The sequence below is a fragment of the Arachis ipaensis genome, chromosome B04 (assembly GCF_000816755.2).
Source record: "Arachis ipaensis cultivar K30076 chromosome B04, Araip1.1, whole genome shotgun sequence".
In the NCBI taxonomy this organism is placed as follows: domain Eukaryota; kingdom Viridiplantae; phylum Streptophyta; class Magnoliopsida; order Fabales; family Fabaceae; genus Arachis; species Arachis ipaensis.
The window spans coordinates 48,405,382-48,420,457 of NC_029788.2; the positions used below are offsets into that span (position 1 = coordinate 48,405,382).

The 15,076-nt window shown below is 33.6% G+C and overlaps 1 protein-coding gene across 1 annotated transcript in view; it reads right to left on the reverse strand.

Moving 5' to 3' along the window:
* LOC107636436 (ATP-dependent DNA helicase PIF1-like) overlaps positions 7,091–15,076 on the reverse strand; it is a 31,591-nt gene continuing 23,605 nt past the window's right edge. Inside the window, exons 2-3 of the mRNA XM_021122440.1 lie at positions 7,927–8,305; positions 7,091–7,560 (exon numbers count right to left, since the gene is read on the reverse strand). Of these exons, the coding sequence (XP_020978099.1) occupies positions 7,091–7,560; positions 7,927–8,305 (849 nt within the window). The remainder of the gene's footprint in view (positions 7,561–7,926; positions 8,306–15,076) is intronic.

Genomic DNA, 15,076 nt, shown 5'->3' on the forward strand with positions numbered 1-15,076 from the left:
ATGTCATGGAAAGAGCATTTCGCCGCCGTCCTCTTCTGCTCCAGGCTCTATTATCTCTCTGTTTTACATGCGCATCTTCCTCCTCTGCTACGTCTGGCATCATCTATTTGTTCGCTATACAAGGCCGTTCTACGCAGCTCCTCCATCGTCCTGTTGAAGCATCTATTTCTTCGTCTTGTCCCGAGCTGTGCTGCCTCCAGCTGCAATTTGTTCCTCGCTCATCCTTGGTCGCCTGGAGGCCTTATTTTACCTGCCAGTGTGGCTCGCCTCTGTTAGGTTCATGAGTTTCACTGTTGTTTTTTCGATTTTGGATAGATTTCGTTGATGGCTGCTCAACTGCTATGTTGTAGTACTGTGGAAGGTTATTCTTGCTTCTTTAATTTAATTTAATTGTTCAGTTTCATTATGTTTCGTGCCTTCTTACTATGCTTTTTTTCCAGTTTACTTATTGTTGTGTTTGTTTTGCATTCTTGCTTGTTGTTTTTGTTGCCTAATAATTGGTACACAGTGGTTGTTGTTGTTGATTTGTTAATAATTAGTGCTTTATTGTTGTCTTGATTTTCTTTATACATAAACTCTGAATTTGTTTTCGAATATTTTGTAATAAATTATATACAAAATATTATGTGAATTTGTGAATTTTACAAAATGAACCAGTGACTTTAGTCTGACTCGTCCGGTTATTGCAACCTTGTATTAATCTAGTGCTGTTAGTCATAAAACATAAAACACGAGAACTTTCCCTAGAAAAGATTCTTAAAACCAACTACTTCCCTTCATACAGTATTGTGTCTAATTAATGGTCATAAATGTCAAATGTCTAAAATCACCAAACAGAGTCGTTGTATCTATCCATGTAAAGAGAGTCGACCATAGGAAATGGACAATTTTAGACAGTTGTATGGTTGATCCTTTGATAATCATAATAGCTCTTTACAGTATACCATAATTCTATAGATTTGCCTCTCGTTGGTTTGGTAACCTCGAGATACTTGGTGTTAAGATGGGGTGGATTTCCTTATTGATTTGTTGAAGATTAAATAGGCGAGGCTGAAAGGTATGTATATTCTATGTCCCATGAACATCTTTCTTTCTTTTGTGTTGTGTTGTTTGCTTATTTTGTTTATTTAGATAATATTGGTTACTTTTGCAGGTATCTTACTGCATATATATATAGTCAAATGGCACACCATGATTTGTTTTTCAAACCTATTTTTCTCCATTTTAACGCTATCAATTATTTCCTTCCTAAAAAACTATCAATTTGCATATGCATTGAAATATTGAATGCAATAATAATGTCCTATATTGTATAATAAATGTCTGAAAGTATTTGGGTGTGCTTTTTGTGTATTGTTATAAAAGAAGAAAGACAACTTTCTGGCGATCTAGACTGCTAAATGCTAAAATGGTATTTCAGTTATAATTTTTAACTGATAATAATTAATTACAATACTTCCACTTTATTTTCATTTATTCCTCATTTTCACAATTTTGTAAAGAAAATTGAGACAATTGGATTTCTTGTGGCCATTGAAATACGGACAATGTTGATCCTGTCTCCTTTAACTTAATTGAGTTAATAGATACTGCTATTAGTTGGTATATGCTGAGAAATTTTCATTTTTTTGTTTTCCCCCGGCAGGAAGTGAAGGACACATGATTGAAGAAGCCAAATCAATCAACCTTTCACTAAGTTCACTGGGAAAGTGCATTAATGCTCTAGCAGAGAACAGTGCTCATGTTCCATTTCGTGATTCAAAGCTTACCAGGATGCTTCGAGGTTCTTTTGGAGGTTGCATGTGCCTTAATTTTTCTTGTTAGATATCCTACTAATATCGGCCTCAAGTTTCATAAACTCTGGTCAAATCTTGTGAGATGTCATTAATGGTTCAGTAAACTGGTTTCTTAGATCCTTGACTAACACAACTACTTTATCTTCCTTAGTCTCAGGCTCTGCATCACATAAATTGATCTTGGACATTAATTGTATCTGTTCGAACTTACAGAGCTATTATTTTATTTTCCCTACCTTATATTTTCCAATAATCTGTAGGCACAGCAAGGACATCATTGATTGTGACCATTGGCCCATTTCTGCATCACCGAGGAGAGACTTCTAGCACCATATTATTTGGCCAAAGGGTTAGGTTTTATATGTGAATATGTTTATAAAAGAATAAACTACCATTTTGGCCTCTCAAAAGATTCAATTTTTGACAAAATGACTTCCAAAAAGAAACAAATGACATTTTGGCCTTCCAAAGATAATCTCAGTTTGTCAATATGCACTAATTTTTCTCATAAGTGGCACACGACTAATGCATTTGATCTAGGCCCCTTTTTTCCAATTTATGTTTCAATTTTTTACCTTCATATATAAGAAATAGTTCACTTAGTGTAAAATCACTTAGTGATGGGTCCTTTATTTTAGTTGTAAAATTATACACCTAATACATATCTTATTATATTTAACACTTCAAACTTCCTGAACTTGTTTTATAGATTCAATTGTAAGAGGAAGCAGATCATGTAATTGGGTCCTAGACTCTACAACGTCACATTAGGCTTTGATTGTGGGTAGGGATTTATTTGATGATATTACCAATGACGGGTAAGAACTCATTAAAGCGGCTACTTAAAACCCAAATAACTGCATTAAATTGTTAAATCATGTCTCTTGGAAGTTTAGATTTAAAAAGTATAAACCTTTCATTCAAAATAACTTTTTAAAATAAGTAAATCTTATATGTGTACTACATTGCATCAAGTTTGCCTTCCATGGGACAACTCAAATAATGAAATTGAATGCAAAACATCGTTCTATAATTTTACACAACTGTGATACTAATGGTAACAGATTAACAGAGCAACAATTTTTCTAAAGAACTGAAATTGTGATAAGACTTATTAATTGGAAAATCTCTCAACATTTCTTTATGTGTCGGCAAAATCTGCAGAAAGCATAGATGTGCATATAAAATGGTTAATTATGTGTATAAAAATTTTCTTGTGGGTTATCCATTTGTCAGATTTATATACAACTTAGGGGTCAACGGTTTAGCTGTAACAAAGTGTAACTCAATAAAAAAGTAGACACTTGCATACTACACAACTGGATTACTAATGTGACACATGGATCATAATAGTCTTATTATAATATAAGACAATCAATATAATATGAACGCAAAACAAATTTAAAAACCTCCCAGAACTATAGTATCAAAAATTGAATTGTGCATTACTTTTTTGGGATAAATTTCATTCAATAATTCAATAATCACCTTGTAATAGTTTCTTCGCATAATATTATATCCCTTTATTCTTCCTATATAAAATGGTTAGCCACTCAAAAACTGGTGTAGTTTAAATTGAATCCTACATTAGAAATATCAATGATGAATATAATATAATAATTGAATTTATAATGATTTTATGTTATATTTAATTAAATTGGTCTAATTACGGTTTGACTCTGGTTGAATCATTGAACCAGTGACTTTAGTCTGACTCGTCCGGTTATTGCAACCTTGTATTAATCTAGTGCTGTTAGTCATAAAACACGAATAAAGGGAACTTTCCCTAGAAAAGATTCTTAAAACCAACTACTTCCCTTCATACAGTATTGTGTCTAATTAATGGTCATAAATGTCTATCTACCAAAATCACCAAACAGAGTCGTTGTATCTATCCATGTAAAGAGAGTCGACCATAGGAAATGGACAATTTTAGACAGTTGTATGGTTGATCCTTTGATAATCATAATAGCTCTTTACAGTATACCATAATTCTATAGATTTGCCTCTCGTTGGTTTGGTAACCTCGAGATACTTGGTGTTAAGATGGGGTGGATTTCCTTATTGATTTGTTGAAGATTAAATAGGCGAGGCTGAAAGGTATGTATATTCTATGTCCCATGAACATCTTTCTTTCTTTTGTGTTGTGTTGTTTGCTTATTTTGTTTATTTAGATAATATTGGTTACTTTTGCAGGTATCTTACTGCATATATATATAGTCAAATGGCACACCATGATTTGTTTTTCAAACCTATTTTTCTCCATTTTAACGCTATCAATTATTTCCTTCCTAAAAAACTATCAATTTGCATATGCATTGAAATATTGAATGCAATAATAATGTCCTATATTGTATAATAAATGTCTGAAAGTATTTGGGTGTGCTTTTTGTGTATTGTTATAAAAGAAGAAAGACAACTTTCTGGCGATCTAGACTGCTAAATGCTAAAATGGTATTTCAGTTATAATTTTTAACTGATAATAATTAATTACAATACTTCCACTTTATTTTCATTTATTCCTCATTTTCACAATTTTGTAAAGAAAATTGAGACAATTGGATTTCTTGTGGCCATTGAAATACGGACAATGTTGATCCTGTCTCCTTTAACTTAATTGAGTTAATAGATACTGCTATTAGTTGGTATATGCTGAGAAATTTTCATTTTTTTGTTTTCCCCCGGCAGGAAGTGAAGGACACATGATTGAAGAAGCCAAATCAATCAACCTTTCACTAAGTTCACTGGGAAAGTGCATTAATGCTCTAGCAGAAAATAATGCTCATGTTCCATTTTGTGATTCAAAGCTTACCAGGATGCTTCGAGGTTCTTTTGGAGGTTGCATGTGCCTTAATTTTTCTTGTTAGATATCCTACTAATATCGGCCTCAAGTTTCATAAACTCTGGTCAAATCTTGTGAGATGTCATTAATGGTTCAGTAAACTGGTTTCTTAGATCCTTGACTAACACAACTACTTTATCTTCCTTAGTCTCAGGCTCTGCATCACATAAATTGATCTTGGACATTAATTGTATCTGTTCGAACTTACAGAGCTATTATTTTATTTTCCCTACCTTATATTTTCCAATAATCTGTAGGCACAGCAAGGACATCATTGATTGTGACCATTGGCCCATTTCTGCATCACCGAGGAGAGACTTCTAGCACCATATTATTTGGCCAAAGGGTCAGTTTTTATATATGAATATGTTTATAAAAGATTAACTACCATTTTGGCCTCCCAAAAGATTCAATTTTTGACAAAATGACTTCCAAAAAGAAACAAATGACATTTTGGCCTTCCAAAGATAATCTCAGTTTGTCAATATGCACTAATTTTTCTCATAAGTGGCACACGACTAATGCATTTGATCTAGGCCCCTTTTTTCCAATTTATGTTTCAATTTTTTACCTTCATATATAAGAAATAGTTCACTTAGTGTAAAATCACTTAGTGATGGGTCCTTTATTTTAGTTGTAAAATTATACACCTAATACATATCTTATTATATTTAACACTTCAAACTTCCTGAACTTGTTTTATAGATTCAATTGTAAGAGGAAGCAGATCATGTAATTGGGTCCTAGACTCTACAACGTCACATTAGGCTTTGATTGTGGGTAGGGATTTATTTGATGATATTACCAATGACGGGTAAGAACTCATTAAAGCGGCTACTTAAAACCCAAATAACTGCATTAAATTGTTAAATCATGTCTCTTGGAAGTTTAGATTTAAAAAGTATAAACCTTTCATTCAAAATAACTTTTTAAAATAAGTAAATCTTATATGTGTACTACATTGCATCAAGTTTGCCTTCCATGGGACAACTCAAATAATGAAATTGAATGCAAAACATCGTTCTATAATTTTACACAACTGTGATACTAATGGTAACAGATTAACAGAGCAACAATTTTTCTAAAGAACTGAAATTGTGATAAGACTTATTAATTGGAAAATCTCTCAACATTTCTTTATGTGTCGGCAAAATCTGCAGAAAGCATAGATGTGCATATAAAATGGTTAATTATGTGTATAAAAATTTTCTTGTGGGTTATCCATTTGTCAGATTTATATACAACTTAGGGGTCAACGGTTTAGCTGTAACAAAGTGTAACTCAATAAAAAAGTAGACACTTGCATACTACACAACTGGATTACTAATGTGACACATGGATCATAATAGTCTTATTATAATATAAGACAATCAATATAATATGAACGCAAAACAAATTTAAAAACCTCCCAGAACTATAGTATCAAAAATTGAATTGTGCATTACTTTTTTGGGATAAATTTCATTCAATAATTCAATAATCACCTTGTAATAGTTTCTTCGCATAATATTATATCCCTTTATTCTTCCTATATAAAATGGTTAGCCACTCAAAAACTGGTGTAGTTTAAATTGAATCCTACATTAGAAATATCAATGATGAATATAATATAATAATATTAACTTTATTCTTGAAGTTTGTATACACCTGCCATATTATTCACTATATTATTGAGATATAATGGTAACCTTAATTTATTCAGGGAAACTACATTGGAAAGGAATGCGTATATAACTGATCTTTGATGCTGTTCGCCCATTTGAATATTTATCATTATTGTAGGTAAAATTTCAATCTCCATTTATAATTGTAAGAATTATTATATATTAAAATACAACATCATGCAAATTAATTAGGTATTGCTTGGTAAAAAGGAACTAATAGTTAAAGTCTTTAGTTGCACAAAGTTAAATCTGTGAATCTAACACATAACCAAAAATAAATATTATAAACCACCTTAGATCATAAACCAGCTTATAAAAAAATAACATTAACTGAAGTTTTGAAACTTGAATCTGATAAATAAAATGACATATAAAATAACTGGCAGGTGATACTAAGATATGTGATTTGAAATTCTAACAAAGGATCATACAACATAATTAACAAATGATGTAACATCTGTGTTGAAAATATACCCTTATCTGATTGAAGTTAACATCTTTAATTGGTAGGGTATCTGAGAATTACCTGTGAGAGAATCATAAACTAAACGATCAGCTTATCCTAATATAATTATAAAAGCATATGAATCTGCTATAAGATCCCTCAGGTAAGAAGACTAATAGACTTTTTTGTATAAAGGGTTTATAGATGATTTCTAAATATGTTACCTGTGAGCCAATTCATAAGTTCTGCATCTTACAATATTAAAATATCATCCAAAGTTTTGAAAGACTTCTTTGTAAACCACATTGTCTGTCTCTGAGGTAATTTCATCACCATGACATAACTAAATCTTGAGACCTTTTCTATTAGTAACTCTAGAAACGGCAACATACAACTGTCCATGTGTGGAAACAGGCTTTTTCAATATCAATCCAACTTTTGACAGAGATTGGCCTTGGCTTTTGTTAATTGTCATTGCATAGGACACTGTTATACGGAATTGCCTTCGTTGGAACTTGAATGGAATCCTGTGGTCAAATGGGCTTAGTGTCATCCTTGGAATAAAAATTTTCTGACCGCAACTTTTGCATGTGATACTTTTTGCTTCTATTATGTGTTTGCCAAAGTTTGTTATTACCAAACCTGTACCATTGCATAACCCCATCGAGTGATCAATGTTCCTTAGAAGCATGATTGGTGTTCTGACTTTAAGAGTAAGTTCATGATTTGGCACTCCTGAACATCTAATTGTATTTAAGAACTCAGGAGTGTGAATGCTTGCTAATATGTCATTGCTCTGCTCAGTTGGGCATGCTTTATCAGAGCTATAGTATGTTTGTGCCTCAAAGGGATTCAAACTCATCATGTATGAGTTAATCTCATCAACAATTTGCAATGTGGGAGCAAGAATAACTCAATCTTCCACTGCAAATTGGGTTATCGTACTCGAGCATAACTCAGGATAAATTGCGTTACATATAGCCTCAATAAGATCGACCCAATCCTTGATCAAAATGTCCGTTGGTATCTTTACTTTCTCGAGGCCATCAATAGATATTCCACATTTGCCATCACCAATATTGAGTATCCATTGAGCAAACTCCTCTAGTTTGGTTGACTGTGCATGTTCATCGTGTGCCTGAAGTCGCATGTTTCTTGTTAATGTCAGTAACTTGAAACTATTCCAAATATATGAGGAATTGATAGTTGCACTAACAATTTCTAGTCTACTACCTTTGGGTATAACGGGTAATATTTGTCTAAAGTCACCACCAAATACAATAGTCTTCCCTCCAAACGGTTTTTCTTCACTTTTGGTGTCCTTAAATCTAAGAATGTCTCTCATTGTTCTGTCAAGCATCTCGATGTAATGTTTATTGACCATGGGAGCTTCATTCCAAATTATAAGCTTAGCTTTTATCAATAAATCAACCAAAGCACTTCCCTGCTTTATGTTGCAAGTAGAGAATTCATCAAGGTTGAGAGGCATTGTAAATCGGGAGTGAGCGGTCCTACCGCCAGGTAGTAGTAAAAAAGCTATGCCACTTGATGCAACGGTGACGAACGGATTTTCTGTTGGTAAAGAATTTCACAAATAAAGTCTCGTTGTAAGTATATTTTCTAAACCAACAAAGAATCCTTTCGTGCAAAAACTTGTTTGTCACTAAAGCAAACCCAATAAAAATAATAACCGAAGTATTTAAACCTGGGGTCATCTCTCAAGGAATTTCAAGGAGGTGTAGTTATTATTGGTTATGGGAAAAGTATCTTTTTGGGTTTTTTTAAAATAAGGAACGAGAAAAGTAAATTGCAAGAATTAAATTAATAACTAATAAAGTTCTTAGCAAGGTATGAGAACTGGACGTCCTATCCTAGTTATCCTTATCAATTGTGATGAGAATTGTTCATTGCTCCAACTTAGTTAACCCTTACTAGATAAAGGAAAGTCAAGTGGACTAATCAATTTGATTCCTCAAGTCCTAGTCAACTCCTAAGGAAAGACTAGCTTTAGAGGGATCCAAATCAACCAGCAAATTCCAATTATCAATTAACAAAGGAGTTTGATAACTCAAGTGTCTCCAATTAATCAATTCAAGCTAAGAATATAAAAAGCTAAAAAGAAATCATAAATATGAAATACCTCAAATTGCATTAAATAGAAAGTCAAATCAAACATGAGGATTCATAAACCAAATAGCAACATAAAGTAATATATAAGGGAAATAAATAAACTAGAAAGCTAGAACAAATAAAAGTAGAAGAGAAATTAAATTAAAGGAATATTGAACCTGGAATTGAGAAGAAATAAACCTAAAACTAAGAGATATCCTAAAACCTAGAGAGCGGAAAGAGCGTCTCTCCCTAGAAACTACATCTAAAACCTAAATTGTGAATAATGAGAAGTGTCCCCTCATTCCTCCACTCTGCAGCCTCTAATCTATGTTTTCTGGGCCGAAAATTGGGTTAAAAATAGCCCAGAAATTGCCACAGCAATTTCTGTAGTGGCAGTACGTCGCGCATGTCGCGCGTACGCACTAGGTGCGCGTGCGCGCCGATGGACTTTTCGCCAATGTGTGCGTGCGCGTCAAGTGCGCGTGTGCGTCACTTAGCTGTATGGCCACTGTAGCAAATTATATATCATTTCGAAGCTCCGGATGTTAGCTTTCCAACGCAACTAGAACTGCCTCATTTGGACCTCTGTAGCTCATGTTATGGTTGATTTAGTATGAAGAGGTCAGGTTTGACAGCTTTAGCAATTCCTTCAATTTCTTATATTCCTTCCACTTTTGCATGCTTCCTTTCCATCCTCTAAGCCATTCCTGTCCTATAAACCTTGAAAATACTTAACACACATATCAAGGCATCGAATGGTAATAAAAGAGGATTAAACATAGCAAAATTAAGGCAAAAGATGCATGTTTTCAATCATAGCACAAAGTCAGAAAGAAAAATGTAAAACATGCGAATTCAATGAATAAGTGTGAGTTTAGTGGATAAAATCCACTCAATTAAGTACAAAAATGTACCACGAAATAGTGGTGCATCAAATCTCCCCACACTTAAACATTAGCAAGTCCTCATGCTAAGCTCAAGAGAAACTATAAGAGTGAAGAGGAATGGTAGAAAGTATGAAATGCAACCTCTCTATATGAATGCAACTACATGCAAAATGTTTCTACCTACTTAGTTAAAAGTAAAAAAATCCTTCAAGATGAAATATGAACTGGATCACGCAAATTCAAATCATAAAAATGAAGTACAAATAGACTTGCAGAAGAAAATAGCTCATGAAAGCCGGGAACAAAGAATTCAGCATCGAACCCTCACTAGGAGTGTATGCACTCTAGTCGCTCAGGTGTTTAAGGTTCGATCTCTCAGTTCTCTACTAATCTTGCTTTCTGATGAGCGGATAATTTATACGTTTTTTGGCATTATTTTTACATAGTTTTTAGTATGATTTAGTTAGTTTTTAGTATATTTTTATTAGTTTTTAATTAAAAATCATATTTCTGGACTTTACTAGGAGTTTGTGTGTTTTTCTATGATTTCAGGTAATTTCTGGCTGAAATTGAGGGACTTGAGCAAAAATCTGATTCAGAGGCTGAAGAAGGACTGCAGATGTTGTTGGATTCTGACCTCCCTGCACTCGAAATGGATTCTCTGGAGCTTCAGAAACCCAAATAGCGCGTTCTCAATTGCGTAGGAAAGTAGTCATCCAGAGCTTTCCAGGAATATATAATAGTCCATGCTTTTCCCGAGTTACAACCTGGCGTTTAACTCCAAAAGAAGTCTCTACACATGAAAGCTTCAATGCTCAGCCCAAGCACACACCAAGTGGGCCCCAGAAGTGGATTTTTGCATCATTTACTTATTTTCTGTAACCCTAGCTACTAGTTTAGTATAAAAACTACTGTTAGTGATTTATTTTATACCTTTTGATCATGTTTTGATGATTGAACCCTCTTTGGGAGGCTGGCAATTCGGCTATGCTTGGACCATTATCACTTATGTATTTTCAATGGTAGAGTTTCTACACACCATAGATTAAGGTGTGGAGCTCTGCTGTTCCTCATGAATTAATGCAAAGTACTATTGTTTTCCTATTCAACTCAAGCCTATTTCTTCTCTAAGATATTCATTCGCACACAAGAACATGATGAACGTGATGATTATGTGACGCTCATCACCATTATCACCTATGAATGCGTGCCTGACAAACACATCCGTTCTACATGAAAACAAGCTTGAATACATATCTCTTAGCCTCCTGATTTATGATCAGAGTCTTCGTGGTATAGGCTAGAATTATTGGCGGCCATTCTTGAGATCCGGAAAGTCTAAACCTTGTTTGTGGTATTCCGAGTAGGATCTGGGAAGGGATGGCTGTGACGAGCTTCAAACTCGCGAGTGCTAGGCATAGTGACAGACGCAAAAAGGATTACTGGATCCTATTCTTGCATGATCGAGAACCGACAGATGATTAGTCGTGCGGTGACAGCGCATTTGGACCATTTTCACTGAGAGGACGGGATGTAGCCATTGACAACGGTAATACCCAACATAAAGCTTTCCATGGAAAGGAGTAAGAAGGATTGAATAAAGGCAATAGGAAAGCAGTGAATCAGAAGGAATAAAAGCATCTCCACATGCTTGTCTGAAATTCTCACCAATGAATTACATAAGTATCTCTATCCTATCTTATATTTTATATATATATTAATTATCAAATCTCCATAACCAATTGAATCCGCCTGACTGAGATTTGCAAGATGACCATAGCTTGATTCATACCGACAATCTCCGTGGGATCGACCCTTACTCACGTAAGGTTTATTACTTGGACGACCCAGTGCACTTGCTGGTTAGTTGTATCGGAATTGTGAAAAATAATTAAGAGTCAGAATGTGCGTACGGAGTTTTTGGCGCCATTGCCGGGAATGAACAATCACGATTTCATGCACCAAGTTTTTGGCGCCGTTGCCGGGGATTGTTTGAGTTTGGACAACTGACGGTTCATCTTGTTGCTCAGATTAGGTAATTTTATTTTAATTTTAAGTTTTTGTTTTTATTCTTTTTATTTTCAAAAAATTTTCAAAAAAAAAATATAATAAATTATTCTATAGCTTCAGAATTTTTTAGAATGAATTTTAGAGTTTCACGATGATCTGTTGAAGTCTGGCAGGCTGTGAAGCCATGTCTAATCCTTTGGACTAAGATTTCAACTTATCATCACAAGAGTCCTTGGACTCCCATCTGATTAGCTGTTGTATGCCTGATTTGTATGCTAAAGCTTGGCTGGCCATTGGCCATGTCTAGTATTTTGGACCGGAGCTTTCACTGAAAGCTTGGCTGGCTAGTAAGCCATGTCTAATTCCTGGACTGGAGCTTTAGACTAACATTGCATGATTCCTGGAATTCTCATTAGAAATTTTGGAAATCCTTATTTTTCTTTTCCATTAATTTTTGAAAAATCCAAAAAAATTTAATAAATCATAAAACCAAAAATTTGATGTTTCTTGTTTGAGTCTAGTGTCAATTTTTAAGTTTGGTGTCAATTGCATGTGTTCTAATTTCCCTTTAATTTTCGAAAATTCATCAAATGTTCTTCATTGATCTTCAAATTGTTCTTGATGATTTGCTTTGTTTGATCTTTACATTTTTATGTTTTGTGTCTTTTCTTATTTTTCATATATATTTTCAATTTGTTAGTGTCTAAAGTTTGAAAATTTCTACGTTTGGTGTCTTACATGTTTTTCTTTTCTTAAAAATTTTCAAAAGTAAGTTCTTGGTATTCATCTTGACATTCAAAGTGTTCTTGGTGTTCATCTTGACATTTAAGTGTTCTTGCATACATCATGTGTTTTGATCCTGAATTCTCATGTTTTGAGTCTTTTCATTGTTTTTCTCTTTCATCATAAAAAATTCAAAAATCAAAAAAATATCTTTCCCATTTTCTTCTCATAAAATTCGAAAATTTGAGTTGACTTTTTCAAAAATTTTTAAAATCTAGTTGTTTCTTATGAGTCAAATCAAATTTTCAATTTAAAAATTCTATCTTCTTCAAATCTTTTTCAAAAATCAAATCTTTTTTCTTTAATAATTTCGAAATTTTCAAAATTTATTTTCAAAATCTTTTTCTTATTTCTATTTCATATTTTCGAAATTAATGCTAACAATGAATGTGATTGATTCAAAAAATTTTAAGTTTGTTACTTGCCTAGTAAGAAAGGTTCAATCTTTAAATTTTAAAATCATATCTTTTTGTTTCTTGTTAGTCAAGTAATCAACTTTAATTTTCAAAATCAAATCTTTTTAAATTTCTTTTTCAAATCTTTTTCAAAATAAATTTCAATCACATCTTTTCAAAATTAATTTCAAAATCTTTTCTAACTTCTTATCTTTTCAAAATTGATTTTCAAATTTTTTCAATTAATCTTATCTTGTTTGATTCTTATCTTTTTCAAAACTACATAACTAATTCTCTCTCTCTCTCTCTAATTTTTGAAAATCACTAACCTCTTTTTCAAAATTTCTTTTCATTAACTAATTATTTTAAATTTTAATTTTAATTTTATTCCTTTTCGTATTTTCGAATTATAACTAATATTTAAAATAAAAACAAAAATATTTTTATTTTATTTTATTTAATTTTCGAATTCTTCCCCCTCTCATCTCCTTCTATTTATTTATTTATCTACTAACACCCCTCTTTCTCTCAAAAATTCAAACCCACTCTTCTCCTCTGTGTTCGAATTCTTATCTTTTCCTTCTTCTATTCTTCTCTTCTTATACTCATATAAGGAATCTCTATACTGTGACATAGAGGATTCCATATTTTCTTTTCTGTTCTCTTCTTTTTCATATGAGCAGGAACAAGGACAAGAACATTCTTGTTGAAGCTGATCCTGAACCTGAAAGGACTCTGAAGAGGAAGCTAAGGGAAGCTAAAGCACAACTCTCTGGAGAAAATCTGACAGAAATTTTCGAAAAAGAAGGAGACATGGCCGAAAATAATAACAATGGTGGAGATGCAAGGAAGATACTTGGTGACTTTACTGCACCAAATTCCAACTTACATGGAAGAAGCCTCTCAATCCCTGCCATTGGAGCAAACAAGTTTGAGCTAAAGCCTCAATTAGTTTCTCTGATGCAACAGAATTGCAAGTTTCATGGACTTCCATCAGAAGATCCTTTTCAGTTCTTAACTGAATTCTTGCAGATCTGTGATACTGTTAAGACCAATGGGTTTGATCCCGAGGTCTACAGGCTTATGCTTTTTCCGTTTGCTATAAGAGACAGAGCTAGAATATGGTTGGACTCTCAACCTAAAGATAGCCTGAACTCTTGGGATAAGATGGTCACAGCTTTCTTAGCCAAGTTCTTTCCTCCTCAAAAGCTTAGCAAGCTTAGAGTGGATGTTCAAACCTTCAAACAGAAAGAAGGTGAATCCCTCTATGAAGCTTGGAAGAGATACAAGCAACTGACCAAAAAGTGTCCTTCTGACATGCTTTCAGAATAGACCATCCTGGATATATTTTATGATGGTTTATCTGAATTATCAAAGATGTCATTGGACCATTCTACAGGTGGATCCATTCACCTAAAGAAAACGCCTGCAGAAGCTCAGAAACTCATTGACATGGTTGCAAATAACCAGTTCATGTACACTTCTGAAAGAAATCCTCTGAGTAATGGGACGCTTCAGAGGAAGGGAGTTCTTGAAATTGATACTCTGAATGCCATATTGGCTCAGAATAAAATATTGACTCAGCAAGTCAATATGATTTCTCAGAGTCTGAATGGATTGCAAGCTGCATCCAACAGTACTAAAGAAGCATCTTCTGAGGAAGAAGCTTATAATCCTGAGAACCCTGCAATAGCAGAGGTGAATTACATGGGAGAACCCTATGGAAACACCTATAATCCCTCATGGAGAAATCATCAAAATTTCTCATGGAAGGATCAACAAAAGCCTCAACAAGGCTTTAATAATGGTGAAAGAAATAGGTTTAGCAATAGCAAGCCTTTTCCATCATCCTCTCATCAACAGACAGAGAATTCTGAGTAGAATCCATCTTGCTTAGCAAATATAGTCTCTGATCTATCTAAGGCCATGGTGCGCAGAAATCATGACGGTTCCATTCCTTGGTAACGGCACTGAAAACTTTATACGCACGTTCATAATCTTAATTCTTTGTCACAACTTCACACAACTAACCAGCAAGTGCACTGGGTCGTCCAAGTAATAAACCTTAAGTGAGTAAGGGTCGATCCCATGGAAATTGTCAGCTTGAAGCAAGCTATGGTCACCTTGTAAATCTCAGTCTGG